The sequence below is a fragment of the Nicotiana tomentosiformis genome, chromosome 7 (genome assembly GCF_000390325.3).
Source record: "Nicotiana tomentosiformis chromosome 7, ASM39032v3, whole genome shotgun sequence".
Taxonomy (NCBI): domain Eukaryota; kingdom Viridiplantae; phylum Streptophyta; class Magnoliopsida; order Solanales; family Solanaceae; genus Nicotiana; species Nicotiana tomentosiformis.
This window is the reverse complement of record NC_090818.1, coordinates 115,034,921-115,062,641: the sequence shown is the minus strand read 5'-3', so window position 1 is coordinate 115,062,641 and position 27,721 is coordinate 115,034,921. Positions and strand designations below refer to the sequence as shown.

At 35.9% G+C, this 27,721-nt stretch overlaps 1 protein-coding gene and 1 long non-coding RNA gene across 3 annotated transcripts; one reads left to right on the top strand and one right to left on the bottom strand.

The window, feature by feature from the left end:
• Positions 1 to 2,852: 2,852 nt before the first annotated feature.
• Positions 2,853 to 16,754, bottom strand: LOC104108731 (uncharacterized). Of its 2 annotated transcripts, none has more exons than XM_009617837.4 (18): positions 16,507 to 16,754; positions 15,440 to 15,509; positions 14,753 to 15,328; positions 14,479 to 14,664; positions 13,912 to 14,025; positions 12,642 to 12,700; positions 8,658 to 8,724; positions 8,529 to 8,580; positions 8,338 to 8,430; positions 8,135 to 8,218; positions 7,604 to 8,028; positions 6,714 to 6,775; positions 6,460 to 6,529; positions 6,159 to 6,239; positions 5,985 to 6,086; positions 5,449 to 5,573; positions 3,724 to 3,811; positions 2,853 to 3,189 (listed from the first exon to the last, which is right to left on the bottom strand). In XM_009617837.4, exons 1-18 carry the CDS (start codon positions 16,551 to 16,553, stop codon positions 3,088 to 3,090), a joined length of 2,403 nt encoding a protein of 800 aa, XP_009616132.1. In that variant the 5' UTR covers positions 16,554 to 16,754; the 3' UTR covers positions 2,853 to 3,087. The 2 variants fall into 2 exon arrangements, with proteins under 2 accessions (XP_009616132.1, XP_018630586.1); XM_018775070.3 differs by lacking the exon at positions 16,507 to 16,754 and adding an exon at positions 15,776 to 16,258.
• On the top strand, positions 4,789 to 5,559 carry LOC138896568 (uncharacterized). Its single transcript, XR_011409929.1, has 2 exons — positions 4,789 to 4,922; positions 4,988 to 5,559. It is a non-coding gene; the product is annotated as an uncharacterized lncRNA (long non-coding RNA).
• Positions 16,755 to 27,721: the final 10,967 nt, after the last annotated feature.

Sequence of the window (27,721 nt, the reverse complement as noted above, 5' to 3'; positions counted from 1 at the left end):
TTCAAGCACATTGGTTGTTAATGGTAGATGTTATATATTATCTGTAGAATTCCAATGTTGCTGTTTAAGAACTTGAATTTGTCGTGCATAATTTAACTTTTGTGGATACCAAACCTTCATCAAATTAGAGCTTACTTTTTGTTAACCTGGAAATTGGTTGTTTGTAATGGTTGATGTTATATCTTGTCTGGAGTTTGGAATCTTACTGTTAAAAACTTGATTCTGTGGTGCATGATTTAACTCTTTGTGGATCCCAAACCTTCGTCAAATTAGAGCTTAGCTTTTGTTAACATAAAATTTGATCTCATTCTATTGGCATTTTGGTTTATTGTATAGATTAGATCTACCTTGCATCAGTTATGCAACCAACCATATTGGTATGTTATGAAACAACTATGTTGCGCGGACTTTCCAAAATATTGCTGCACCCAGGGGTGGATTTAGGGGGCGGAAGGGGTTCACCCGAACTCCCTTCGCCGAAAAATTACATTGTATATATAAGGCAAAATCTATTTTTTACCTCTATTTATTAACTTTTGAATCCTCTTGACACAACCCAAAAGTGTAGCTTAGTGGTCAAGGGGGTTCAAAACTTTTGTAAGGGCATAGGTTCAACTTCCACTAGCTATAATTGTTTTTAATTTTTTTCTTTTTAAACTCCCTTCGCCGAAATCCTGCCTCCGCCACTGGCTGCAGCTGTGTCTGATCCTCAAAAAATGCAGGATCCAACATGCACCCGGAATCATTTTCGTAGAGTCCGGGCAACATAGTGAAACAAGACAGTGACCTATCATCAACTTTTTACCAAACAGGTCAAAAACTAAAATGTTTATGTCTATTATTGTGCTCTTCATCTCTTCCCTTAATTTATTACACCTGCAAATGTTATGTATATTTTAAACCAGATTGATGTTCTGTTGATTTAACTGAGGATGATATTAGCAAAAGTACTTATTTGAACGCCTGAGCTTTCTAGTCAATACACAACAAGAAGTTTATTTAGAAGAGGATTTGCTTCTGGTAGAAACATGAAGACAATTTTTCATGTTGTGTCATGTTATGGAACAGTTTGTCACATATAGCCACATGAGATATAAAATACTAAATGGTTGCATAAGTTTCCTTCAGTGTGGTGTTGCATTGGATTGTGACAACACAGTTTGTCATTTCTCTTCTCGTATCAAATCTGGTTGTTAAGTAAACTAGTACTACTTTTGGATGCACATTTTCAATTATATAATATGCTGAAGAAAGTAGCCATACCTAAACAAAAGGTATTAGACTTGTGTCATGTAAACAATGTTCAAACATTGAGTCTATTTTATTCAAAGCATGTTAAAGTTGCTTTTGTAGAGGAAAGACGTGTCATGCAAAGCTAAATGAATCGTTATTAAAAGAAGATAAGCTCAAGCTAGAACATTGGAGCCAAGGGACAAAAAAAAAAACTAATTCCGAAAAAGAAAAAACAAAAGATTTTTCTTGTTGTGTAATTCTTGTGTATATGAATGCAAATTCACATTTTGTCTTTCTTTTACGTTTGATATAAAAGATAAGGATAATAATCCCGGAATACAATTTGGAATTGTATATATCCCATATTTAATTGTAGATATTAGTTAATCATGGGATGAATTTTATACTAAGATGGTGGAATTAGTTATTCTATATAAAAAGCGAGATAGCTAATCCCATGAGATATCCTTATTTATCCCTCCATTGTATCAAACGACTCCTAAGATTATACTTGATAAGCATTTTTTGCCTTGTTACTGTTTGTTGATCTCTAACTATGCCCATGTGAGTAGGGGTGGGCATAGTTTGGGCAAACCCGAAATCCGAACCGAAATTCAAATTTTTTGAATTTTTGGATTATGGATTGGAGTTCGGATTTTATTTTTAAAAATTTTGGATTTTGGATTTGGGACTTCAAAATTTCGTATCTCCGAAAATCTCCTTATATTTAGCCTTACCGGTTAGACATTAGCCCATTAAGGCATTACCCATATACATACCTAATACTGATAAGTCTAAATCTCCAATAGTATCATGCTCATTAAACATTAGCCTGTATATTCAGTACAAATTACTAAGTTTAATATGGGATTTTCTACTAAATCAAATATAATATTGGGTTTTCTTTTCTCTCACGCCTCACCCACACAACCACACCGTGCATGCGTTTGTGAACACTGAAGAGTAAGGCTGAAGTTTACTAAAGATTGAATTTTGAGGTCACCTTTCCCAGTTAATCTTTTAATTTATAATAGTATAATTTGAATCAGTGTGATCTATTACATATTCAAGACCTTTTTTCTTTAAGAGGCATTATATAGAGTCAAGAAGATATCAAAAACTAAAGTATCTTTTGATTACCATCTTTCTAGTTCATTTAAATGATTATTTCTGTGTCAAATGTTTTCTATAAACATTTAAGTGATCTATAACTTATAGGCTTAAAAGTCAGAACCGAAAATTCGAAAAATCCAATCCGATTAATTCGAAACCGAACTTAAATAATCCGATCAAATCCGAAATTATTTGGATTGGATTTGAATTGTAATTTCTTCAATCCGAAAACCAAAAATCCAAACCGCAATTTCATATTCAGTCCAAAACGCCCACCCCTACGTGTGAGTTTGGCAAAAACATAGTCAGTCCAAATTTAGATAAAAGATGAGGATTACCATAGGTTGATGACGAATAAAAGGTTAAATGAAGAATACTTTGCGTGCGTAGAATAGAAAAAGATTGGCATGTTGCAAACCTCACTCCTTCTGTTCTTTTCTATTTGCTCATTGAGCCAAATGAAGTATTTTCTTCTGATCTTTTCGAAGGGGACGGGGGGTTCACAATTGAGTAAAATGAAAGCTCACATTTCATAACGGCTACAAAAAGATGTCAAATTTCTTTACATAACTGTACAAAATAATCAAATAACTGTTCATACAAAATTGAGTTGGGAGATACAAATTATACTTCAACAAGACGTCTAAAGGACCTGCTACACATGCTACCAATTGAGGATGCAGTCACCACCTCTTAATGATCAAACTTTCAGTATACACCTTTCACTTAGCAACGTCTTCCCTATCCTTGCTGTCCGTTAGCTTCAGTCTTTGTACTGCTCATTTCTGGTCCTTCGTCTGCAGGTTTAGTTTCATTTGGTGATGGAAGATTGTTCGGCTTCCCCTGTCAAATAATTCACATATTGATCATTCTTAGGTCTATGTTTTCTCTTTCGTTCTTAGGTCTAAGTTGATACAGAAAGTTAAGGCTGGCCCTTAGGAAGAAGGGCCATAATAACCACTAAAACAATCATGCTGTAAAAGAGATGGATCCTCATGCAAAATGTAAAGTTTCATCTTTATGACACACTTCCAATTCATATTGGTAATGTCATCACCTTTTGTACATGATAAGGCATGTCTAGTGCGCCATACTTGTTTTGTGAAGGTTAGGCATTTATGTCCCCCTTCTTGTATGTTCGTATTGGATATAATTTATGCGTAGGGTACTAACCCCCAACCACAATGGTAAGCTTTTGACTAAAAGATACCACTAAAGCAATGTAATTTCACACCACTAATTAATGCATCTTCACTAGTTAAGCCTCCTATAAAAATATTCTGCTTATATTTATCATTGCCAAGAACAGATGCTCTTATTTATCATTTGTACTAATAACAGATATTACCCTATAAGTGAGGGGAATGTCAACAATACCTTGTTCCTATCACGCCAACCAAGGCCGAATGATAGTAGACCTGTCCTTTTTGCTGGTACACCTTGCGGAGAATCCGGTCTTACTGACCTGACAAATACATGGTAACTTTAATTCATCTATACACCAAAATAACAAGAAACAAAACACTTAAAGTGATTTTGAATGAGAAACTCCTTAACACGTACATTCACCATATTTTATTACACAACAATCTCATGGCTTATACAGTGATTCTTTCAGTAACGATGAAAGGTTCTTAAATTAATCTACTCTTCAAAATCTCTGTCAAAGACAGAATACCAACCAACACATTACCAAGACGTTGTTCAACTTTATGAATATTATTGAAAGAACGGATCTCAAACTCTTAACAGCTTAACGACTAAAGCTTAGACTTGTTATGATAGACACAGGAGAGAGTACGGATGCTGAGATGCTCTAAGACTAAGTAAAATGCTCATGCAAGTAGTTTTAACTTTTTCTTTCACCAAATACCAAGTGCTAAAAGTATCATATCGCCAAAAAATAAGGGATCGGCTGAGGGAAACAAATCATAAGTAAATATAATTCTTTTATTTTCCAACACCTGGGGCAACAAGCGTCACCATACACTGTCTGCTGACACTTGGGCTAGGTCTTTTCAGTTTAAAAAAATTAGATGATTGCTTAATCATTTTTGTGCAGGAACTTTTCCTTGTAACAGAAATTAGATAGCAGCTTGTCAAATGAATCTATTTTTGCATCCCAGGTGTGTTTAAAACTACCAAACTACCACCTTCCTTTTCCAGTAACATCTTCCTACCCAGCCACAACCACAGCCATTGAACTTCTATTTTGTGATGCTTTCCACCCTTCATTGACCACCTCATAATCCTATGTATGCTTTCATAATGTACGTATCTAGATTTAAGAATTGTCTTATATGCTTACTTCATCAATTAATTTTTTTTTATTTGCAATAGAGTTGTGCAGCTGGCTAATAGTCATTTACCCAATCCACATTCAACCTATGTTGTTTGGTGATGGTTCCCTGCTTCTTTCTAAGTCAGAGTAAGAGCATATTTGTTACATTAAATAGGTTATTCTCCTCTTTCAAGCTGCGTCCTGGATAAAAGTTAAATTGAGTAAGTGTTGGTGAATCAGAGTGGTTCTTCCGCAGGTTCGTTGCCAACTAACAACCCCTTAGCAGACTGTCTGGGTTGCTGCATTGGTCTATGCGAAATAAATACATTGGCGTATTTCACTAATTATATGAAAGTGTAGTCATGGAACTATTGAGGTGAATCGAAGTTAGCTGCTTGAACAAAACAATATTTTCCTAGAAGGGGCAGATTGGATTTTAAGAAATCTCTTTCAAGTCTCCCAGAAAATCAGATGACTACTTTTGTACATCCCTAGTCCATCTTCTGAAAGCGCTCTTAGCTGTTGGAGTTTCGTTGACAGTGGAGGGGCATCATGGGCAACGCCATGTACAGTCAAGGGATTTTTGCCGGCTTGGGGAGAGAGTCATGTTGGGAGGACTAAGAAATTTTTACAAATGTTACCCAATTGATTATTTTGGTGCATCTGGAAAGGAACACGAAAGCTATTAATGTTCGCATAGTTCACCAGACGTCAGAAAAGGAAAATTGCCATGTTCTACACCTACCTTGGATGCACAAGGACCATTCATAAGAAAAAGAGATGATGTAAAATTTAGGGAATAACTCAGGACTCTCACACACCGTGGGGAAGATAGAGCTTTGACTTGACCAGATTCATACTGCAAGGTAGCTTCAAGCATTGATTCAGCCATGACAACTCTCTTCTCCATCTGAGCAACAGAAGCCATAGCCTTTTCATACTTTTCCTGCATGGAAAGGTTGTTCAGGAAATTTAAGTATCGCGTTATGAATATATTATGCTGAAACTGTAAGCTAAATGCCACTACTGTTGGCTTCACAAGAGAGCTTTTAATTGCAAAACTTAGCTATTTCATTACTTCTCAAAAACTCAATGCATTAAATGACACAAGAATGATTAGTAGTAGTGATGGACTGACAAGCACTGTCTTGGTGCTGGGCCAATTATATTAATGAAGTCTTACTACTTATCAAATAAAAGAATTAGCCATTGAACCACTGGATACCTTCCCAAGCTGCAATTGGCTAGTAGTGGAGTTTTGAGCACTCACCTTGGTAAATGTGCTTACGCATCAAAGAATTGTAATAGTTGCTTCACATAAACAAGTTAAATTGTTCATTGGTAATGGATATCAAACCTGAAGAACATGTACTGCATACTTTTGAGCAGCCACATCCTGCTCGGCAGCAATCCTAGCGTCTTCCGTGACCTTCTGTTCTTGCTCAACCCGCATCAAAACCTACAGGTTATATCTTAAGCATGTAAATATAGCTTTAAGAGCAGATTTACAGGATATACTTCGTTTAACTACCTGAAGCATTGCTTGCTCTTGCTCTTTCTTATCATCAAGGGCTTGTCGCAGTTCAGCCACTTCCTGCTCCAATTGCTCAACCTGCAGATTGTCGACAAAGCATCAGAATAATATGTTGACAACAGAATTTTCTTTGTTTTGGGAAGTCCAGAATAAACTAAGATTTTATGAATAGAGATAATAAAAATTTACTAGAAAAGTCTGTTTCCAAGTGAAATTTTCATCCATGTTTAAAGCGCATATAACTTATAATCAACCAGAAACATGAGTACTAAAATTAAACATATGTAAGAACATATACTCTTGCACTTAATTGTCGTCGGTTATCTTCTTTGACCATCTCCATAAGCGCCGTCTCCAACTCTTCAGCTCTGGAAAAGAAAATTACCATTTTTATATGTTTAGGTTAAAACCTTCCTTTTTCATAGTTTAGCATTGTCAATATCGAAATTTGTGGACACAATCTTCATGATTTAATCACAGAACAAAAATTACTACAGGAGATTCCGCATCAAAATGAACCAAAAGTTGGACTTTTGAAATAAAAATGCAAACCTCAGGGTAGCTGCTCTCTTCTCTTCCAGCATCCTACAGAGCTTAACCTTCAACCAAACAACCTGCACAAGAGCTGTTAATAATTGCACTTTAAAAAGAGATAGTGGTTAATTACTTTAGTTACTAAAACAGACAAGTAATTTTCTTAATCACAGAACACTAACAATTGCCACAGAACTCGGAGGAGTACTGCCCTGGACCTCTACCCTCCTCCCACTTATATGTCAGGATTTAGTCCTCAGCAAGGTTCGAACTCATGCCTCTACACATCATTTTACTTCCTTTACCGTTGGATCAAAGCCCTGGGGGTAATATATTTCAATAATCTACCTATTTGCCAAATTTTTCTTCATGCACTAAACACATCTAATAGAAACCCCAATGCAGTATGCACGGAGTTCTACAAACGAAGACAGTAACAAGACTGACCCAAAAAAAAAATGCAGCAAATTCAACTTTCATTAGAAATTGGTTGGGCATGAAAGTCCCTGCCAACAATGCAAGGAGAAGTTGGAGATTCAGTTGGGTATTTAGCAGATGACAAAGGAATTCCCTCTCAGCATTCATTTTGCCCATACACATAAGATAAACAAAGAATGTATCCACATGTGGTTCCTTGAACTATGAGATAGGTCAACACCAAAAAGACGAAAGAATATATCCTTGGAGATTCTCTCGAGATGTAGGACATCAAAAAACCACAGGTTTTTTAATATCAGGGACAATGTAAAGTTGACAAACATTATTTTTCAAAAAGTGTTAACACTGAATGTACAAATGGAAGTACACAAATCAAAATGTCAGCCTCGGCTGAAAGCCAGGCAAAATAAGGTGAAGAAGCCCAAAAGCGACTTCTTTATTGGATATGCTAGGAGGACTGAACAAGTAACCTGTTCTTGAAGATCTGGAAGGGAATCCACATGTGAATCTATATTCAGGTTGTTGAAATATTCATCCAGACTTGCGGAGTTGGAATTTGAGTCTGATGTTTTATTGCCTATTTTCTTATCACCTTGCCGTTCCTCCGGCTTTGTTTCTTTTATAAATGATTCAGGATCATGCTTAAAACTATACAGCTTGGAGGCAAGACCTTTTGGGTCTTTCCTAACAGGCCCTCCTTGTGGTCTCTCCTCAGTAACTGCAAGAACAGCTGGCCGATGTTTTTCTCTCAGTGCTAGCAATCTATCTTCAGTGACATTTAAGAAACCCATACAAGCTGTCAACACAAGTTGGCTACTATCAAAAGTTGAGCCAGTAAGGGATTGAAATAAGGTGATTGCATCCCCAGCGTCCTTAGTTGTAACTACAGCAGGACCTGCAAGATTTTGTTATGATCGTAATAATTGTCTAAGATAGCCTCAGTTGCTCCAGCTAAACGAGTTTGGCATGTAATGAAGAGTAATCACAATGAAATGTACTACCATACAACTCCATCAAAGCAAGTGCTGTTCGAAAGAGCATGACACGATTTCCCTCAAAGAGAAGCACATCCCAAACTCGAAGAACTGAAAGCAAAATAAACCATCAAGACTAAAAACTAATCAAATAGCTTTCAACAAGAACATGAACTGTTAAAACCAGCTATACGTTTAATGAAATTTCCACATCAGAACAAGAACCTTACCACTTTCCCAGGGAAGCACATTTACGAAAATTGAAAGAAACCAAGGTCCGGAAATCCATGCCACTTGCATTCCCAAGTAATCCAGATGATTGACTGCAGCAAAAGGATCATCTAATAAGAAACAGCAATAGGAGTGTTTTGATGTGGAAAGCAGACAACCAAGATAAAACAGATAAAAGCAATGGACAGACCAAGTTTCGGAAACCTTTCACGCACTAACTCCTCAAACACCAGTTGATCCACCTAATGGGAAAAAAAGATCATTTGTATGAGTAATGATCATCCTGCATAGCCAGAATCAGGTGTATGGTTATGCAAACCTGGGATTCTATCATCTCTTGCGAGTAACAGCCGTCAAAGTATTCATCGATAATACCCACCAATGCCCTGGAGATTCAAAACAACCCGCCTATAACGTTAGTTTAGTTGCATTAATGAAAATAAATATAAAAAAGAAACACCGTTGTTTAGTTACTAAAATAGCATGAATGAAGGTCACCAGATACTGCCAATAAACAAACTCAACCTCAAGAAATGTATAAAATACTTCGGCAATAACCACTACTGTACATAAAAAAATATACATGTATATTTACAAGTCACATGGAAGAAAGCCAATATTCTAGATTGTCCCTAGTAGAGACGTAACAGCTCTAGTCGCTTCTGATGTTCCACCATAATATCAACCTTGCATAAGCAGTCTTCTAGTTGCAATTTTGACAAACTTAACAATGCCCAATTGAAAGAAATCCACAAGGGACGAAGTTGATAAAGAGTAATCCTACTTAAACAAGTAAACATTATAACGCATGAATAAAAAGCGTAAGAATAGAAATGGTATAATCAACCCTATAGAATCTGATATTGAATTGAATCTTCTGTCATTTTAGTGAAGTGTGAAAAAAAAAAGAGAAAAATCTGAGAGATCTACAAGGAAAAGAAGTTTGCAGTGCACTAAGCGATATTATACAAGTCACAAGCATATTTTGTGCAGATGCAAATCATTCTTTATGGATGATATGAAAAAGCTAAAGGCTGTAGTATACTGATTAATGAAAGTTTTAATAGGTTTAAAAGAATGAGTTAGAAAAGCCCAAAGCAATTGTAGAATACCATCCAAGAGCCACAACTCATATACGAATGCATAAAAGGGAGGTAGAGAAGGGGGAGTTCACAAAATTCTGTAGCTTTGCTCTTTCTTTTCTGAAGGGTGTCGGGTGGAGGTTGGAAACAGGTGTATCACCTGTTTATTTTTTAGTTCTTTATCTTGTCTCAAAATGTTTGCTAAATAGAACCCTCCACAATTTAGAAGATTCAAATAAAAAAGGTAAAGCTTAAAATTACCATTAGCAAAGCGAGACTGGCATTTGCTCTACACTAAAGCTAGTTGTCACCAAGAAAAAGATCTTTCTAAGTTAAGCCCAGGTACATGTATCCCTATCTTCCTCACCCCCCTCCCCCAAAAAAAATTAAATTGACTATTAATGGTCATGCTTGACTTGCACAACCTTAAAATGATCTGATTTTTTAATCATGTACTTCATTCAGGATGCAAATATTTTTATGAAATTCACAACACATAAAATCACTTTCTCACTTTCTGAAGAAATGCCAAAGTAGGGTGGAAAACTTCTAGCAATAAATTGAGACAAATAATGGGGTTAAAAACTTTTAGCAATAAATTGAGACAAATAATGGGGTTGTTTTGAAGTCTGTGAGAGAATAGTTTTAAAATGCCAAAATCATGGCAAGATGAACAATGAATTTAGCCATTGTCAACAAAGTGAAATAAATAATTGTTGAAAAAAAAAAGTAACTGCTCCATTGCTGATATAGGAATTAACACTACTGCAATCATTGGAATTGAAACGGTCTTGAGCCAAAGGCAACTAGGTTTAACTTCTCATGACACCGAAACGGAATACAAAATTGACACATGAGCAATCTAATTCAGATGTTTAAATCGATGTGTAACATGAAGTCACACTTGTCTTAGTCAAAACATATCTAGTTTTGGTCTGAAAATTTAGTCCTATCGATATCAAAATGAAGATGAAAGCTTCAGAATGCTATCATCTTTTGTTGTTTATCATCCTTGCTATTCCACCTATATTCCTAGTATCATAGTTCACTTTACATTCGAGGTGTCGCAGCTCATACTATTGTTGTAATCACATCCTCCACCATCAAATCATCTAACAACTTAAGCTAATTTAATATGGTATCAGGGCCTCTATAATCTTGGTAGAGACTCAAATAGTCTCACTACCACTAGGTGGTGCAGGCAAATGTGTGTTGCCCGTCTAACTAATGTTTTTGTTTATAACCATGGTGTCCGGGCCAACTTGCTCGTATCTCGACTAATCCACGGGATACCTGCTACCTCCCACTAGCAACAAGTATCACGTAACTCTATCCACCAAGGCTTGGAGCCTTGGACAGATGGGAAGAAATAACCTAGTGTTTTTGACTCTGCTGGGATTTGAACCTGAGACCTCATGGTTCACAATCACTTCATTGACCACTAGGCTATACCCTTGGGTACCAATGTTTTCTTTTTTCTTTTTCGTCTTCCTTCCTATGTTCAATGTTGCTCCTCTCTCCAACAATCGATAGTGTTGTTGAAGACATAATTGGATAAATAAAAGTATGCTCTCTCTGACAGCTTAAACTTTGTTGAGATGGTCATACACTTTAACATGGTATCATGTTCAAGGTTCGAATATCACCGCCACCCATTTTCGAAAAGAATTTCCACGTTCTTGGTCCATGAAAAAAGGAATCAGGTTCGCACGTGGGGGGTACGTTAAAGATATAAGTATATAAAGGTGTGTTCACTTTAACAGCTTAAACTTTTAGATGAGATGGTTGCACACTTCAACATGTGCTACTCTTCATAAGACTATTCAGGTGTCATTCTGTCTCTCTAGGATCGGTCAAGCACCGTTCATCTCTATGGCTCCCCATTATTCTGCCAATTCAAATCATGTTGATACTATTTGGGAGATTTTCAACACCATATCTCTTTTTGTTAATTGAGAATAAACTCCTTTCCATGTGAAGTGTGTGACACATTTTCTTATGGTGTGCAATTACTAACGACTTCCTACATGAGAGAATTCCAACACCACTTTTCTTTTCTTTTTGGTGACTGTACACTATTCCTGACGAGATTTTGGCAATAATTTTCTATGTTTTCAAAATAAGCAAACTCAAGTTGGATTCCCCACTTAGAGTTTGAGGGAGCATGTCAGAATATCAAGTAAATGTATCTAGATTCATGCACGTCTAGATTCATTGTACTTGAATAAGAAAAATCTTATTGAATATTATATCGGACAGAATATCCTGTATTTAATTTAGAATATTCACCTACCTTATTAGCATAGGGATTCATTACCTATCATATTATAGGTAACTTAAGACAAATAAGGAGCACCTCTTTTACATTATTAATCAAGTCAATAAGAAGCTACTCTATTTTCACATAATTAATTTTAGTAGTCCTTCACAAAACACTGATCAGACAAACGGCAGGACATCTAGCCAGTAATGAAAGTAATTTGAGTCTTAACAAGAACATAGATGCTCTGATACCATGTTGAAAAAGTATAATCTTTAGATGAGATGGTCATCTCAAACTAGAAAAGCTTCTCATTGACTTGTTGAACAATGTACAAAAGATGCTCCTTATATAAGAGCCTTAGGTTATATATATTTAATAGATAATTAATCCATAATAACCAAATATTCTTTAAATAAAATAGAATATACTAAGGTATCCTATAGAATATCTTGTAAGATTTTCCTAACTAAAATACGATGAATCTAGACGTGTATAAACCTAGACATCTATTTACTTGATATTCTAACAATTGCTTTTTGATAGGTATATGCTAACAATTGTTCTCCTTAGTGCTATGAATCTGTGAGCTTGCACCACACTTATTGTTGACTAGCTCTTGATCATTCATCTGTTGAAAACCAACACAATACTCAAGAACTAATGAGCAACTGAACTTCCCTAAACTTGTTGGTGGAGTTATTCACCCTACTCTCCAACTCACATAATAGATGAACCATTCCTAGTGAATATAATTAAACAAATGTTTGATAGAATACTTTTCCAAAAGACTGTAATTGTTACAAACTTTGGACTTACATAAAAAAAAAATTACTACGGAATTAAATAATTAAAGAGAAAAATATAAGCTCCAATTGCATTCGAGTAACATTCTCTCCCGGGGTATAAAACGAGCATTCCATGTGAAAAGAAGATATAAGAAGTTTCACTGAGAACTTACCAAAATGCATTTTCTTCTGGCATCATTAGAAGTAAGATACCAGCAAAAAAATTCATTGCCTGCAAGAAGATAACAGAAAATAAGGACATATGGCTTAGAATGCAGGAGGAACAATCAGAAAATAAAACTCCATGCACGTCAATGGAAAAATGAAAAGAATAAGTACCACCCCAAATGGTAATTGCTTCCATCTAATCTTGTAGCTGTTAAGGAAAATACATCATGCTTAGACAAGGCAACCTTGAATTTTTAAAAATCATTGCAACAATTCCTCTCATTTTATTTCCCTTTTTTATTTTGGAATTTCATGGATTTCTCTTCCATTCATTATTTTATGAAAAATTGAAGGCACACGTGTAGTTTTCATAAGACTACAGATCCTTTTCGAGTAAGCACCTCTCATCTAGCTTAAAATTACCCCCTGCCATACGCAAATGAGCCTATATCAGACTCAAAATTCTCTATTTATTCATCCCACCCCCATGTGATGGGGTTGTAAAACATTGCCAAACGTTTCTCTTCTGCCTCGATCTCAAACAAGTCCCACAATGCACAATCTTAGACCTTTTTTTATCAGGAACACAACCTTCAACCATAATATGGAATGTGTAATAGTTTGTTTACTTAGCTAACAAGTACTCCCTCCATGTCAAACGAACACATCGGCAGAAAGATTAGAACAGAACGAATTGAATAAGATGAGAATTGAGTCCTAGGCTGTTACCAAACAAGTCATAGATGTGTTCAAAACAAATTAAAGTACATACAAAATTAGATTGCTTCTAGAAAAGAGGTCAAATCAAGACCACATATCATAGAGGGTAAAAAACAGAAAGGAGATCCCATATTAAGACCATATTAAGATTAGATTGTTATAGTTGGAATCTTTTAATGTAGAACACTTACGCTAGTAAAGAAAAAGAGCCAGGTAAATTAATTGCTATTAACGAAAATGGGCCACATAAATTGAAACACATAGTGGGACGGTATTCATATATTAATACCCATATAGTTAGTACTTAGTACTATATTCAATCAACAGTTTTATTTCCACAACTCATTGTTTCCACATTTGTCGGTTCTCTCCATTTCTGTACGAATTTTCAAGGTGCTACATTAGCATTTATACTCTTGGAAGATATCCTCATCTAGCATGTCAACTCGACACAACTTATAGTCTCCTTCCTCATAACTAAAAGCAGGATTTTTGAAACCAACATTGAGGAAACGAAAGAAATGGTAAAGGAACACTTCTGCAAAAATGTCACACCTGGCAATACCCTACATCTGGATTGTGTCGAGCATATGCTATAAGTAGACGCCTTAAGGAATTTCGACCATTCTCATCTAGTGCAGGATGTCCAGGAAAGGTTCGAGGAAGATCCTGTAAATATCCAAAGCATTAGCCTGGAGAGTAACCTCTGCTGCATGCAAAGAAAATGCAATCAAATATGAAATGAAAGTGATAATGTACATACAGATATGTGCGGCCAGTTATATGTCAATGAAAGAGCAAGAGAGAAAAGAAAAAGCAAAGAGAAGAATAAAATGTATGAAAGTGGATATTATACACTAGTCAAAGAGGATGAACATCCATTGGCAGCTGGAAATGCATTAGTGAGGAGGATGCTCAAAATAAGCAAAAATTGGTAGAACTTGATTTTGGACAAGTGGAAAAGAGAAACTCAAGAAAGGCTGAAGATGACAAAGATTATTTCAGAAGTATCTGTTACAAACACATTGTTGAATGACCAACCAGAATGGACCCTAAAAAGAAGTAGCACCTACGAATTGAAAAGACTGAACGATAAAGTCCAGGGCCCATGCATCTAATGACCTTCTCAATCTGCTTTCTCAATTTCTCTGGCACGTGAGCGCTTTCTTTACTCCGTTGCTTATTCTCTTCAGCCAATGACGATTCGTCATGCTCCTGACCATCACCAGTCTCACTTTCTGGATCAAGCAAATCCACGTAATATCTCTCCAGCCGACGTGCTTTAACTCCAACAAAAGCTTGCCATACCTGGACAATCAATTGGGCTTAGCTACAAGATTGTTTTTGATGTTAAGTTTCAGCAAACCATTAAACTGGTAGAAATGCCAGGAAATACCTCTCCCCTAAGATCCCTTGGAACTCCTCCACGAACAAGGAACTCTAGCTCTTTCCAAGGAAAGGAAAGATCAGGAGAAACTACACTGCCGGCAGTACCTACTTCTGCAGAGGTATTGGTAGCATCACCCAATTCTTCATTGACAGAACATTCTTCCCCATTTTCTTCTTCTGACTCCTCTGGCTCTTTAATAGTTGCAAGATGATTGTGAATACCAGTTGACAGTTCAGCTTTCACATTTGGTGTCTTCTTCACACGAAAGCTCATCAGATGATCAATGCGACTCAAGGATGCTCTGATTTCGGCCCACGTATAAGCCTGACAGGATTTTGCTGGTAGATAAGCTGGCAACTCGCCTTTAAGATCACTTTCCGTTTTAATGTCTGAGACTGGCTTCTCTCCTGCTGAACCATCACCTTCTTCTTGAGACACGTGCACAGGAACCGTTTGCTGCTCGTTCCTAACTTCAAAATCCACAGTCTGGACGTCCAACTTCTCTGAAGCATGTGGCTGACTTGATTCTTCTTGGTTATCAAGAAAGCTCTTCCACTTCTCTGATCTTTCTTCTTCCTCTTCCTAAAAACATACATATTAAACTGTGTTAGGACTTAGGATTAATCCAGTAAAGATTCAGATGATTCATGCATTTCTATCAGAGCACAGCACAGCCAAACACCTAGCAATTACCCTATATATAGTAGCGTACTCTCTGTATCTTTGAAGATGTTGTGGCCTCACAGTAAATCCATACGCATCCCTGTCAAAACAACAAAAGATTATGCTTTACATTTCAACTAATTTTACTTTCAGATACACATCTCAACAGAAGTTTAATCGCCAAGTACAGAAAACCAAAAGTTTAATCATAGCTTTTGTGGGTGAAAAGTAGCATGAAGGTGGTGCACAAAAAAAAAAACGCAAAAACAGTCGAATCCTGCTAAATTGTACAAACATGCACTTCAATTGAGCAATTTAACCAAATTAATTTGTGAAGGGCCAAATCAATTGCCAAAACACTTATACCTGGCATCAACATCCAAAGAACGCTTACTCAAGAAGGATAACAACATACTTCATCAAAGCCTCCGACCCTACAGCCCATGTCGCTCTTTTTTCACCTCACGCAAACTCAGATCAAAAAAACACATAGACCAATTGACATGAAAGACATTCCTCCCACTAACACATTCCCTCTTTCCACCAAGTTCTCGGATTCGAGAAATTCTTCCCCAAATTCTAATACATATATAATCAAATGCGCCCGAAACCTAATTCTACTTCTTATCCAATAAAAAACAAAATCTAATAATTCAGCCAAAATCTTGAATCTATCTCTATCCCTTAACTCACAACTAAAAGAGGTATATACAAATAGCTACAATTTCACCGATCTTTTTTTAAAAAAAGGTTCTTTATTCTGAATCAATAAGTGATCAACAAATGAGTCATCAATCAATCAAATGAGTTAACTCGCTAACCATTTCATCAGAAAAACTAAAAATTGGCTTTTTCCCTATATTATAATCTAATAGCCAAGTGTAAATTTTCCATGCATAAACATTTCTTGAATGTCGGCCTTAGTTACACCTGTGCAGCTCAAATACACATATACATTGAAAATAATTATAAATTCCCATTTTCTGAAAATTAGACATATTGTTACGTGTTAGATTACACTCGATGCAGATAAAATCCTAAATGTGGATAAATTTGAGCTTATTTTATGTGGAAAGAAAATTTTTAAAAAAATGTACCTTTTTGGTTCAAAATTGGGGAAAAAAGGAGAGCTTTTAACCGTCATTTTTGGAGGAGCTTTGGATCAATGGAGAAGTGGGAATCTAGGGTTTTTCGGATGATCGAATGGCTACTTTTTCATATCGGAATTCAACAGTTTCTCCTTAATCTTCTCCTTTGGCTTCGCTCTCTGTTTCTTTTCTCTGTACTGTAATTGTAATTGTAATTGTAATTGTAATATATGCGGGGGTTGAAATGTAAACTGAAACTCCTTTTGGGGGATCAGTGGGTTTTAAGGTAGGGATCAGTGGGTTATAAACAGGGAGTTACTCCCTTTCTTAAAATAAAATATTACTCCACCAAATATCATATTTAATTTAGTTAAATATAGTTTGGCTTTTTTCCTTTCATATCTGTTCGGTTCGGTAAATTCAATTTGTTCGACTCGAATATTAACGAATGCATAAAGTCATAAACTATAATATTCTTAAGAAAGGTATTCACAAATATAAAATAAAATATTATAATATAGTAGGGAAAAAAAAGATGAAAATCAAAAATAATAAACCTAAACGGGAGAAAGGTCGAAACGTAAGTATGTAACCCAAAAAAAAGAGGAAAAGACAGTTGAAAATAAATGGGGTAAAAGGTTAAAGAGAACTATAAAAATAACGAAAAGTAAAATTTAGAACTTAAATATTTATATTATAATCAATAATATGTGTACGATATTAGTATTTCGGTATTTTATTTTTGAATACCGAATACCATACCTAACACCAATTTTTGTATAAAATTTAAATCAAATACCAAAGTATCGGATATCAAATACCAAAATTTTCGATTTCGATATGGTAATTCGGTATCTACCAAATTATGCACCATCCTAGTTACAAGGGTAACGGAATGTTTTTCTTATTTTATTAAAAACGGAAAGAAAGAGAGATTACACTTTATATACCTTGGGGTATAAATTGATATTTTGTGTTGATTCAACTATTTGTATCAATGTGAATGTGAAGTGTATACTTCGAAAATATACAACGTACATAAGTTTTATAGTGTAGTATTCTAAAAGAGGCAAAATTTGTAAATGGGTACCGAAAAGTAGATATTTTATGCCTCCTGAATAATCATGAAAAAAAACTATTTTTTAATAGTGGTATTCGAGCATGAGCGCATAACATCTATTTCATTGGATGTCTACGTACTACCATACATATATGATATCACTTACTCTTTTTTAGTCTCAGTTAAAATATGAATTGAAATTTCATCTTTTGCAAAAAACAAGTAATTAAATCAAATTCTTAAGCATATTAGCTAAACTATACCATATACGAATTATTTTGGTTTGTATTGATTATTATTGAATTTTTACTATTATTGTCTTTTCTATTTTTGCCTATTATTCTACCAAATACATTTTTCATCGTTTGAATATAATTGTGAAATATATGCATATGAAGACTATAACAGCTTGTTTAAATGGTTGTTATGTATCGTTTCATAATATATCGTATAGTACTATATTGTATTGTCTCGTTTTGATGTGTACAATATTTTGAATAATAGATTGTATTGTTTGTTGTCGTTTCATGATGTCATACACCAACAATATGAATAATAAATTTACAATATTATCAAGAAAAAGTAAGATACGAGGTAGAATCATTATATAAAACAATAGGGTAGATGATAAAATATGATTATATAATAATAATGAAGGGCAAGATGAGAAAAAAAAAATAAGGTAACGACGCGACCATACCAAATTGGTCATTCCATAAAGTGGTACTTTTTGTCGTTACGTAACGATGGATTTAATGATACGATACAATAAAACTTAAGTAACAATCAAAACAAACATTATACTTAAAGTAACAATACAATATAATACAGTACAATATAATACAATACAACTAATGGTAACAAACGTCCAAACAAGCTGTAAATGCATGGTGCACCCAAATATTGGGAAAAAATAAGAATGACGAAAATGAAAATGAAAAAAAAAGAATTACTTGACTGATAGACTAGATTATAGTAGAAATGACACCAAGTAGCCACTCTAAAGAACTGCTATTTAAGAATTAGTCAGTGCGTCATGAATTTCAGTTTTTCAGTTCAATTTTTTAGCACAAAAATGTCATGAGTTGTCTCGAAATTAAAATTTTTAGTTTAAAATTTCAGGACCAAAATAAATACTAGTTAATCCCTAAATAGCATCCCCGAAAATGATCATTTGTGCACTTGCCCCTAGATTATAAGGTTAGAACCCAAATTCTAAATAAAATTCAAAGCCCAAAGGTGGAAAAGATAAACTTCACTATGATTAACGCATATATATATATATATATATATATATATATATATATATATATATATATATATATATATATATATAGTGTATATATATATATATATATATAGTGTATATATTGTGTATTACGGTTGGATTTCGACTTATTCTTTAATATTCAAGTAAATGAAATATAATTGGGTTTATTCTAAATTTAATATCAAATTAAAGAACAATATTGGTTTTTAACAATTTATGTCCTTTTTTCTTTTAGCTTGATACAATATTTCTGCTCCACCCCTACTAGGTGGTAGTTCAAGTGTTTTATTATGAGAATGATCTGCACTTATTTTAGTTGTACTCTGATGTGATATATGTTAAACTTTTGATATTGTCCTTTTCAAAAGACCACATGTTAGTTTTATGTCGGCCAAATATACATATACAAACTCATAAACTTAGCCACAATTTTTTATTTAAACACTTAAACTAAGGGTTGTACTTATTAAACACTTGAATTTAAGTTAAAATATACCTATTAGACACAAATTGTTGACGTGGCATATTATGTGTATTACACTTATTTTGAGCGCGTGAGAAGACTCCACATATTCTTACCTTCGTCTTCTTCATTCTCTCTCTTACCCCACCTCATTGCCCACCATAGCACTGTATCCACCTCACTCCCATCACAGTGGAAATCACCCCAAACAAGCATCTCTTCATTGTGCCTCATCGACTATATAAGCCACTAAATTACAGTCAATAACCCGATTTTTTTCCAAAAAATCTATTATCTATTATCTATTATTATAGAAAAGGAGAGGCAAATCCATGATATTGTGCCAAGTGTCAAAATAAAATATCAATACGTGTCATGTTTTTAAGATAAAATTTTAATAAATTTGGAGATTCAAAAAAATTTAAAAATAGAAAAAACTTACAAAATTTTAAACCATTAATTTGGCCAGTTATTCACATCCCACGATTGGGCAGATCTATTCACACCATGAGTCCCAAGTTTTTTGGGCAGATCTTTTTTAAACCTGAAAATTAAAAAAATATAATTACTCACGACATTTTTTTTAACAGAGAATTTTACATAAAAATATTAATAAAGGAAAAAAAAATACTCCACGATCGTCTATTAAAAAAAATGGACCCCCACGTTTCTTCATTAGTTTTTTAATTTAATTTATTATAAACGTAAATATTCGACTATAAAAATTCTTTACAAATAATTTTACATAGAAATAGGAAGAAAGGAAAAAGAAAAACACTCCACGATCCTCTTCCCAAACGTGGGCATCAAAACCTAACTCCATAACTTAGAAACTGTCTCCTACGTTAATAATGTCTCAAACGGTCTGCTCCTTCTTTTATTTTATTTTACATTCCCTTTTTTCTCTGCTCAAAATACAGAACTTTACAAATATGACTACAACACTTCATGAAATTAGTCAAATTTCAAGCAACTCGATGCAATTGAATCTCAAAGTTAGAGTCGTTCGAATGTGAAAAATCGCGGATCGTTTGAAGCCTGAAATACCATATTCCATTGAGTTGATTTTACAAGATGCAAATGTAACATATTCAACATTACATAGTTCTAAAGTTTCTTTCTTTTATGCTTTTATGGATAAATTTTTCACAATAAACTATACTAATTAAACGATTATGTGTAGTACCAGTGTAGACAATAAATTGCGTCAAGAAAATAAAATCAAAACCGAAAAATATTGTAACAATCGTAATATTTTATTTCAAACAATATGAGTGTACAATCTCTATGAATCCTCTCATTTTACTTTTCAATAGTAAATAAAAGAGCCTTCAAACTTAATCTTTAATTTTATTTTATTTTAATCCAAGCATTTGAGGTATGATCTTGATTTTAATCTTGACGTATTTTAATCCAAGGGCTTGCAGCTTATTCTTGAATCTTCGTTTTGATCTTTTAATCCTTAAAACACTTGAATGCTTGAAGCTTTTAGAGAAATCTGCAGCGTTTGATTCACGAGCTCTCTCTTGCTTCTTATTATAACTTCTGGTGTCTTTTCTAGGTTATGAAGACCCCTATTTATAGTTGTAGAAGGGAAGAGTTACGATAAGAATAAACTTTTCTAACCAATCAAATTGAAGAGTGACAAGGTCGCATTTGATTAGCTAGAACATGTCACTTGCACATGTGGCACGATTTTATTGGCCTTTTAATTTGACTTAGCATCCCTTATCATTTTGACGCGTGGCATGATCCTATTGGCTCTTCCGTTTGACTTGGCGCGCCACGTCATTTGACAAGTGACACCAAACTGAGCCTTTAGGAAGATGACATCTTGGGCTTAATGAAGTGGGCTCATTACCTTAAACATCTTGTTAAGTCACATGTTTTCCTTCCTAGGCACATCTTATTTTCCTTCCGAGGCACATGTTGAATAGTTACGTCACTGAGCTACCTCATTAATTTTTTTGCGTAATCATGATATGGGCGTAGTTCAGGTTTTTTGACCTCGTAACTACCTAAAAGCTGGTTAATCACTAATTGAGAGTTACCAAATACTTGCAATTTGCAACCGCTTCATTTCGACAGCCATTTCAAGCCCAAGTATTAATGCTTGATACTCAGCAACGTTGTTAGAGTGAAGTCGTGTCAACATAAAAGAGTAGGGCAGAACTTCGCCTTGAGAGGTGACAAATACTACGCCAGCACCATCCCCTTCGTGATGTGCAACACCATCAAAGTACATCTTCCATGGAGGTAGTACTTCAACGACTATTGCGTCTTCGTTAGGTAGTTCAACAGTTAGTTCCCAGTTATCAGGTATCGGATGATCTGCAAATGCTTGTCCTTTTATAGCCTTTTGAGGGACGTACACAATCGCGAATTGTTGAAATTGGAGGTACCATGTCGCTAGTCAATCACTAAGAACATGTTTTGACATCACAAACTTGATGTGATTTGGTTTAGAAACAAGACGAACAACATGAGCTTGAAAGTAGTGCTTCAACTTTTGAATTGAGAAAACTAACGCTAAACACAACTTTTCAATTGGTGAATAATTCAGCATGTTTGATGTCATCATCTTGCTCAAGTAGTAAAGAGAGTTCTCTTTCCCCTCACTATTTTCTTGGGCCAACAGTGCTCCAATAGACTTTTTTTGTGCCGCAATGTATAGTATCAATGACTTTCCAGGTATATGGGCTGCTAAAACCGGAGGCTTCATCAAGTAGGATTTAATGCTCTCAAAGGCATTGCTACACACTTGGTCCCACTTGAAAGGGACACCTTTCTTCGTAAGGCGACTGAATGGTTGGCATCTCCCAGATAGATTCGATATGAATATCCTAAAATAAGCTAGCTTTCCTTGCAAGCTTTTCAATTCATGAATATCTCGAGGCTCAGGCATTTTAAAAATTGCATCAACTTCGGCTTGATCAATTTTGATCCCTCGATGCCAAACAATGAAATCCAGGAATTTTTCAGAAGTAACTCCAAATGCACATTTCAATGGATTCATCCGAAGTTGGTACCTCCGAAGCAACTCAAATACCATTCTCAAGTCTTTCAAGTGGTCGCTCCTCTTTCTCGATTTTACCACTAAGTCGTCAACATAGCATTCAACATTCTTGTGGAGAAAGTCATCAAAGATATTCTGCATAGCCCTTTGGTAAGTAGCATCAACGTTCTTTAAGCCAAAAGGCATTACCTTGTAGCAATAAATACCCTTGGGGGTGCGGAATGCAGTAAGCTCTTCATCTTTTGGTGCCATGCAAATTTGGTTATAGCCCAGCGAAACATCCATGAAAAACATTGCCTCATAACCAGTAGTAACATCGATCATCACCTCTGGAATAGGAAACGAGAATTTATCTTTGGGACACGCATTGTTGAGGTCCATGAAGTCAACGCACACTTGAATCTGGCCATTTTTCTTCCTTACAAGGACAATACTTGAGACCCATGTTGGGTATTTAACTTCAAGAATAAAGCCAACTTCAATGAGTTTATTAACTTCACTTTCAATCAAGGGAACCAAATCCGGCCTAAAGCACCTTTGAGCTTGCTTAACAGGACAAGCTCCATTCTTGACTACAAAGTGATGGACTGCTATTTTAGGGTCCAAGCCAGGCATCTCTTTGTAACTTCAAGTAAATACATCTTTAAACCCCTTGAGTAACTCCATATAAGTGCTTTGTTCATTGGCTGCTAGTAAAACCCTTAGATAAGTGGCGGTTCTTCATTAATGCCAAGGTTTACTTCCTTCAAAGCGTCCATTGTTGTCTTTACCCCTTCTTCAAGTTCAGGCGGAGAATCCTTTGCATCTTCATCTTCTTGAGGGTCCCCATCATTGAAAAATATGTGATTACACGGTGTAACATCCTCCACTTCTGCATCATCCTCCATTAGAGATGGAACACCATTCTCGACTTGTACAGTAACATGATAGGAAGAACCCACACTTTCTTCATCTTCGTCACGTTCCTTAGTGAAGACCACAATATATGGCTTTACCTTCAGTACTTCTTTACATAAAACCACAAGTTTTGTTTGTCGCCTCATTATAGAAGGAACCAAACTTTGGAAATCCTTAGAGATCTTTTGGATTCTGGATGAAGCGGATGTTCTTATGCTTTGATAATTTTTCTAGAACTTGTTACCTTTCTTTAATGGACCCAATCTCTCAAATACGAAAGTCCTCACAGTTGATTTTCCAAGCCGATCAAAGACTGAAGGTCTGTTAGAAACGAGAGATTCATCTTCTACAGTGATATAATTATTGCGTGTCCTTCTTATGGAGATGCTAACTGATGATGGTTGCTTGTACCCCAAACCTTTACGTGGTTGCCTTGTAACGACTTCTGATGGGAGCTTCCCTAATTTTGATAGCTCATTGGGATTGTATCCAGCTTTTGCAAATAGCCTGTAAGCATTAGGATCAAAGCCTTCATCTGTACGCTTCGTACGGAGTGCCACATTATGGGAATGATTTTGGGCCACAAACCCTGCAAGTAGTGTCGAGGGAAACTTTACTGGCTCAATTCGTTTTATCGGAAGATTTAACTCCCTTAGCATATTGGTTTGGGGTTTGGTCGATTCTCCATCATCTTTCTTCTTTTTAGGGACATAGTGAAGCACAAAGTTACTTTCTTGCCGTGAGACACAATGTTCCCTTTATGAGATTTATTTGAGCTAGGGTGCACCTCCTCAGCAATATCTTTGGTTTTGTCGGCAACCACCTCAGCTCTCTTAGTCATGGACTCACATTCTTGCCATTCATGACATCATCAGCTTTTAGCTCCTTCACAATGTGGTTCTTAAGGTAGAACTTTGCATCGGCGAAGTGTGGTTCAGTCTCGGTGAATGGCTCATCATTAGCAACTATCCTCTTCTCGACTCCTCCCTCGTAGTACTTTAAACATTGATAGTAGGTAGATAGGACCACTTTATTCTCATGTATCCAAGGCCTTCCAAGCAATATGTTGTATGAAGTCTTTACATCGATCATATGCAGCTATGCACTTGATTGCATATCTTCAATGGTGATTCCCAACCTGATTGCACCTATGGCTCTTTGGCCCCTTGGTTGAATCCTTGAATCATGACACGACTTTCCGAAAGTTCGATCATGGGAATACCAAGTTCTTTCCTAGTACGAATTGCAAGATGTTCACTGAGGATCCTCCATCAACCAAAATTCGATTTACCCTTTCATCGCGCATATAGCCAACCAGGTACAACGGGCGATTATGAGTAGTGTCATCTAATAGAAGATCGTCATTTGTGAACGTAACATTTTTCTCGCAAGCATTAACTTCTTGAGGAATAGACTCGATGAGCTTTTTTGAAGATGGTGCCAATGGTAGGTAATCACTTTTTTCTTCCCCTTTATCAGCATTGCAACAAGAGGCCTCAATACCATCACGGGAAATCTTCATGCGGAACCAACTTGTCAAGAACTCTTCCAAGGTCACTAGATGTTGTGGATTTTGAGGGTGGTGCACCTCCACTTTTGCCTTATTCAGATGCTTAAAGGGATTCCGTTTCCTTGGGGTTTTTACCATCATTTTCCGTGTTAGGTGTTCTATCGATTTTTTATGTGGGCTCCTTTTGTAGCACCTACGACGAGTCACCAACGTCCAACCTTCATCATCATCAGGTTGATCAACTTCAACTTTGTTGTCCTCCAGTAATTCTTCATCTTTACTGTTTTTAAAACTACATAATTCATCTGGACTGAATGAGCTAAAGGTGATAAAGACTTGGTTTACGCTTGTTTTCTCATCTTCAAGAACGATCTTCTTTTCACAAGCCAAGTCCATAACTTTGTCCTTGAAGACAAAGAACTTCTCCAGAGAGGGCTCACAGGTCGATGGTATTTGCAGTAATTTGGGTCATTCATTTTCCCAGCTTCATTTGGCCACTTCATTTCCAGAAGCTCAATGAGATTTAATTCGAGGAGCTCTTCAAAAATTACGGGCACATCAGAATCCATAAATGGGTACTCCTTCTCTTGCATTTATTTTAGAATCAACTTTCCACTTGGCTTATCTTGGGAAAAAGTGGACTTCACACTCTGCTTCTTGCTCACCTTTGTCGTGAACTTCGCAGGTGATGTATTGACACTCATAGCTTCTTTATTTTCAGACTTGGGTACAAACTTGCTCTATTTCCTGACTTCTTGCTTGTCGTTCCCTTTGTGAGGCTCATAGATCGGCAACCTTTCATTTCCAGCGGAGGCCATGCTCAATTCCATGTCATGGGAACGAGTTGGAAGTTCTTCAAATGTGCTAGGCTTGATACCTTGCAAGTTGTAGCGCAGTCCCCAATGCATGCCTTGGATGCACATTTCTATGCTAGAAGCTTCACTAAGCATGTATTTGTATTTGAGGCTTGTATTCCTCCAACGATTGATAAAGTCGATAACTGGTTCTCCCTTCCGTTGACGAGTATTTGTAAGTTCCACCATGCTCACAATGCGTTTTGTGCTATAAAAAAGTTTGAGGAACTCTTGCTATAGTTGATCCCACCTATCAATAGATCCCGCCTCGAGGTCTATATACCAATCAAAAGCATTTCCTTTTAGCGAGCGAACAAACTTCTTGACGCGGTAATCTCCATAAGTCCCAGCGTTGTTGCATGTCTCAACGAAGTGTGCCACGTGTTGCTTTGGATTGACTTTCCCATCAAACTATTGAAACTTTGGAGGTTGATAGCCAGCAGGCATCTTCAATATATCGATCCTCGCAGTATATGACTTTGCGTATGTAAGAGAGGACTTGGTAGCAACTTCGTACTTGTTTTTAATAGTTCCTTAAATGAACTCCTTCAGTTGATCGATTGGAATCATCCCTTCAGATGAGACAAGGATTGCCTTATCGGATGCTACTTGTCTTGGGGAAGTAGTATCCGGGAGCTTGCCAGGTGCATGGGTGGATTCTTCTTCCATCAAGATTCCCACCCTGTCTGTTAGCTTGTCAATTATAGCATCTTGATTTTGCATGCACTTGGTCAAGCCAGTGATTGCTTACGTCAAGTTTTCCAATTGCTCTTCCATAGATGAAGTGTTTGTCACCATGGCTTGCATGATTGTTATGGATGATGGGGAATAGCATGGATTGTCACACAGATTGATTCTCGAATGGCTCACGCTATGCGGCGTAAGTAGGGAAGACCCATTACTTGAACTATCATCATCTTCCTTCATAACAAAGTTCCTAGATCCGGAGAGGTCAAGCAGAGCTAGAGTTTTCTTGATCTTTTCAACAATATCGCTTCCTCCTTCGGATACATTCGTAGAGAATCTTGCTCCTTTTGAGGATGAAGATCCAAAAACAGAGGTTGATACGGACGTCACTTGGAGTGCTTGTTGTCCTAGAGCTTGCTTTGCTCCTCGTAACTGGTCTGAAGCTTCCAAAGGTAACATCGAGGATGCTTTCCACATCAGCATAGAACCTGGAGTTAGCAGCCTTGATGGATGTTGATCTGGAGTTGATTTTTTTTGAAGCCATTTCGACATTCTTGAACTTTGGTGATTAAAAAGTTGAGATGAAAGGTAGAGATTATCTCACTGGGCATGCCAGAATTTGTAGACAATAAGTTGCGTCAAGAAAATAAAATCAAGACCGAAAATTATTGCAACAATCGTAATATTTTATTTCAAACAATATGAGTGCACAATCTCTATGAATCCTCTCATTCTACTTTTTAACAGTAAATAAAAGAGCCTTCAAGCTTAATTTTTAATTTTATTTTATTTTAATCCAAGCGTTTGAGGTCTGATCTTGATTTTAATCTTGACGTATTTTAATCCAAGGGCTTGCAGCTTATTCTTGATTCTTCGTCTTGATCTTTTAATCCTTAAAACACTTGAATGCTTGAAGCTTTTAGAGAAATCTGCAGCGTTTGATCCACAAGCTCTCTCTTGCTTCTTGTTATAACTTCTGATGTATTTTCTGGGTTATAAAGACCCCTATTTATAGTTGTGGAAGGGAAGAGTTATGATAAGAACAAACTTTTCTGATCAATCAAATTGAAGAGTGACAAGGCCGCATTTGATTGGCCAGAACATGACACTTGCACATGTGACGTAATTTTATTGGCCTTTTAATTTGACTTGGCATGCCTTGTCATTTTGACACGTGGCATGATCCTATTGGCTCTTCCATTTGACTTGGCACGCCACATCATTTGACACGTGGCACCAAACTGTGCCTCTAAGAAGATGACATCTTGGGCTTAATGAAGTGAGCTCATTATCTTAGCTCAATTAAATGGGCTAGCCCTATGAATTAATACTTATTTATTTAATCCATATATATTGGACTTATATAATTAATTCAATTATATTAGCCCATAATTTTTTTTGGACCAATATATCTTGAATTTAAAATATAATCCAAATTATTTTATGAATTTAATTTTAATAAAATTT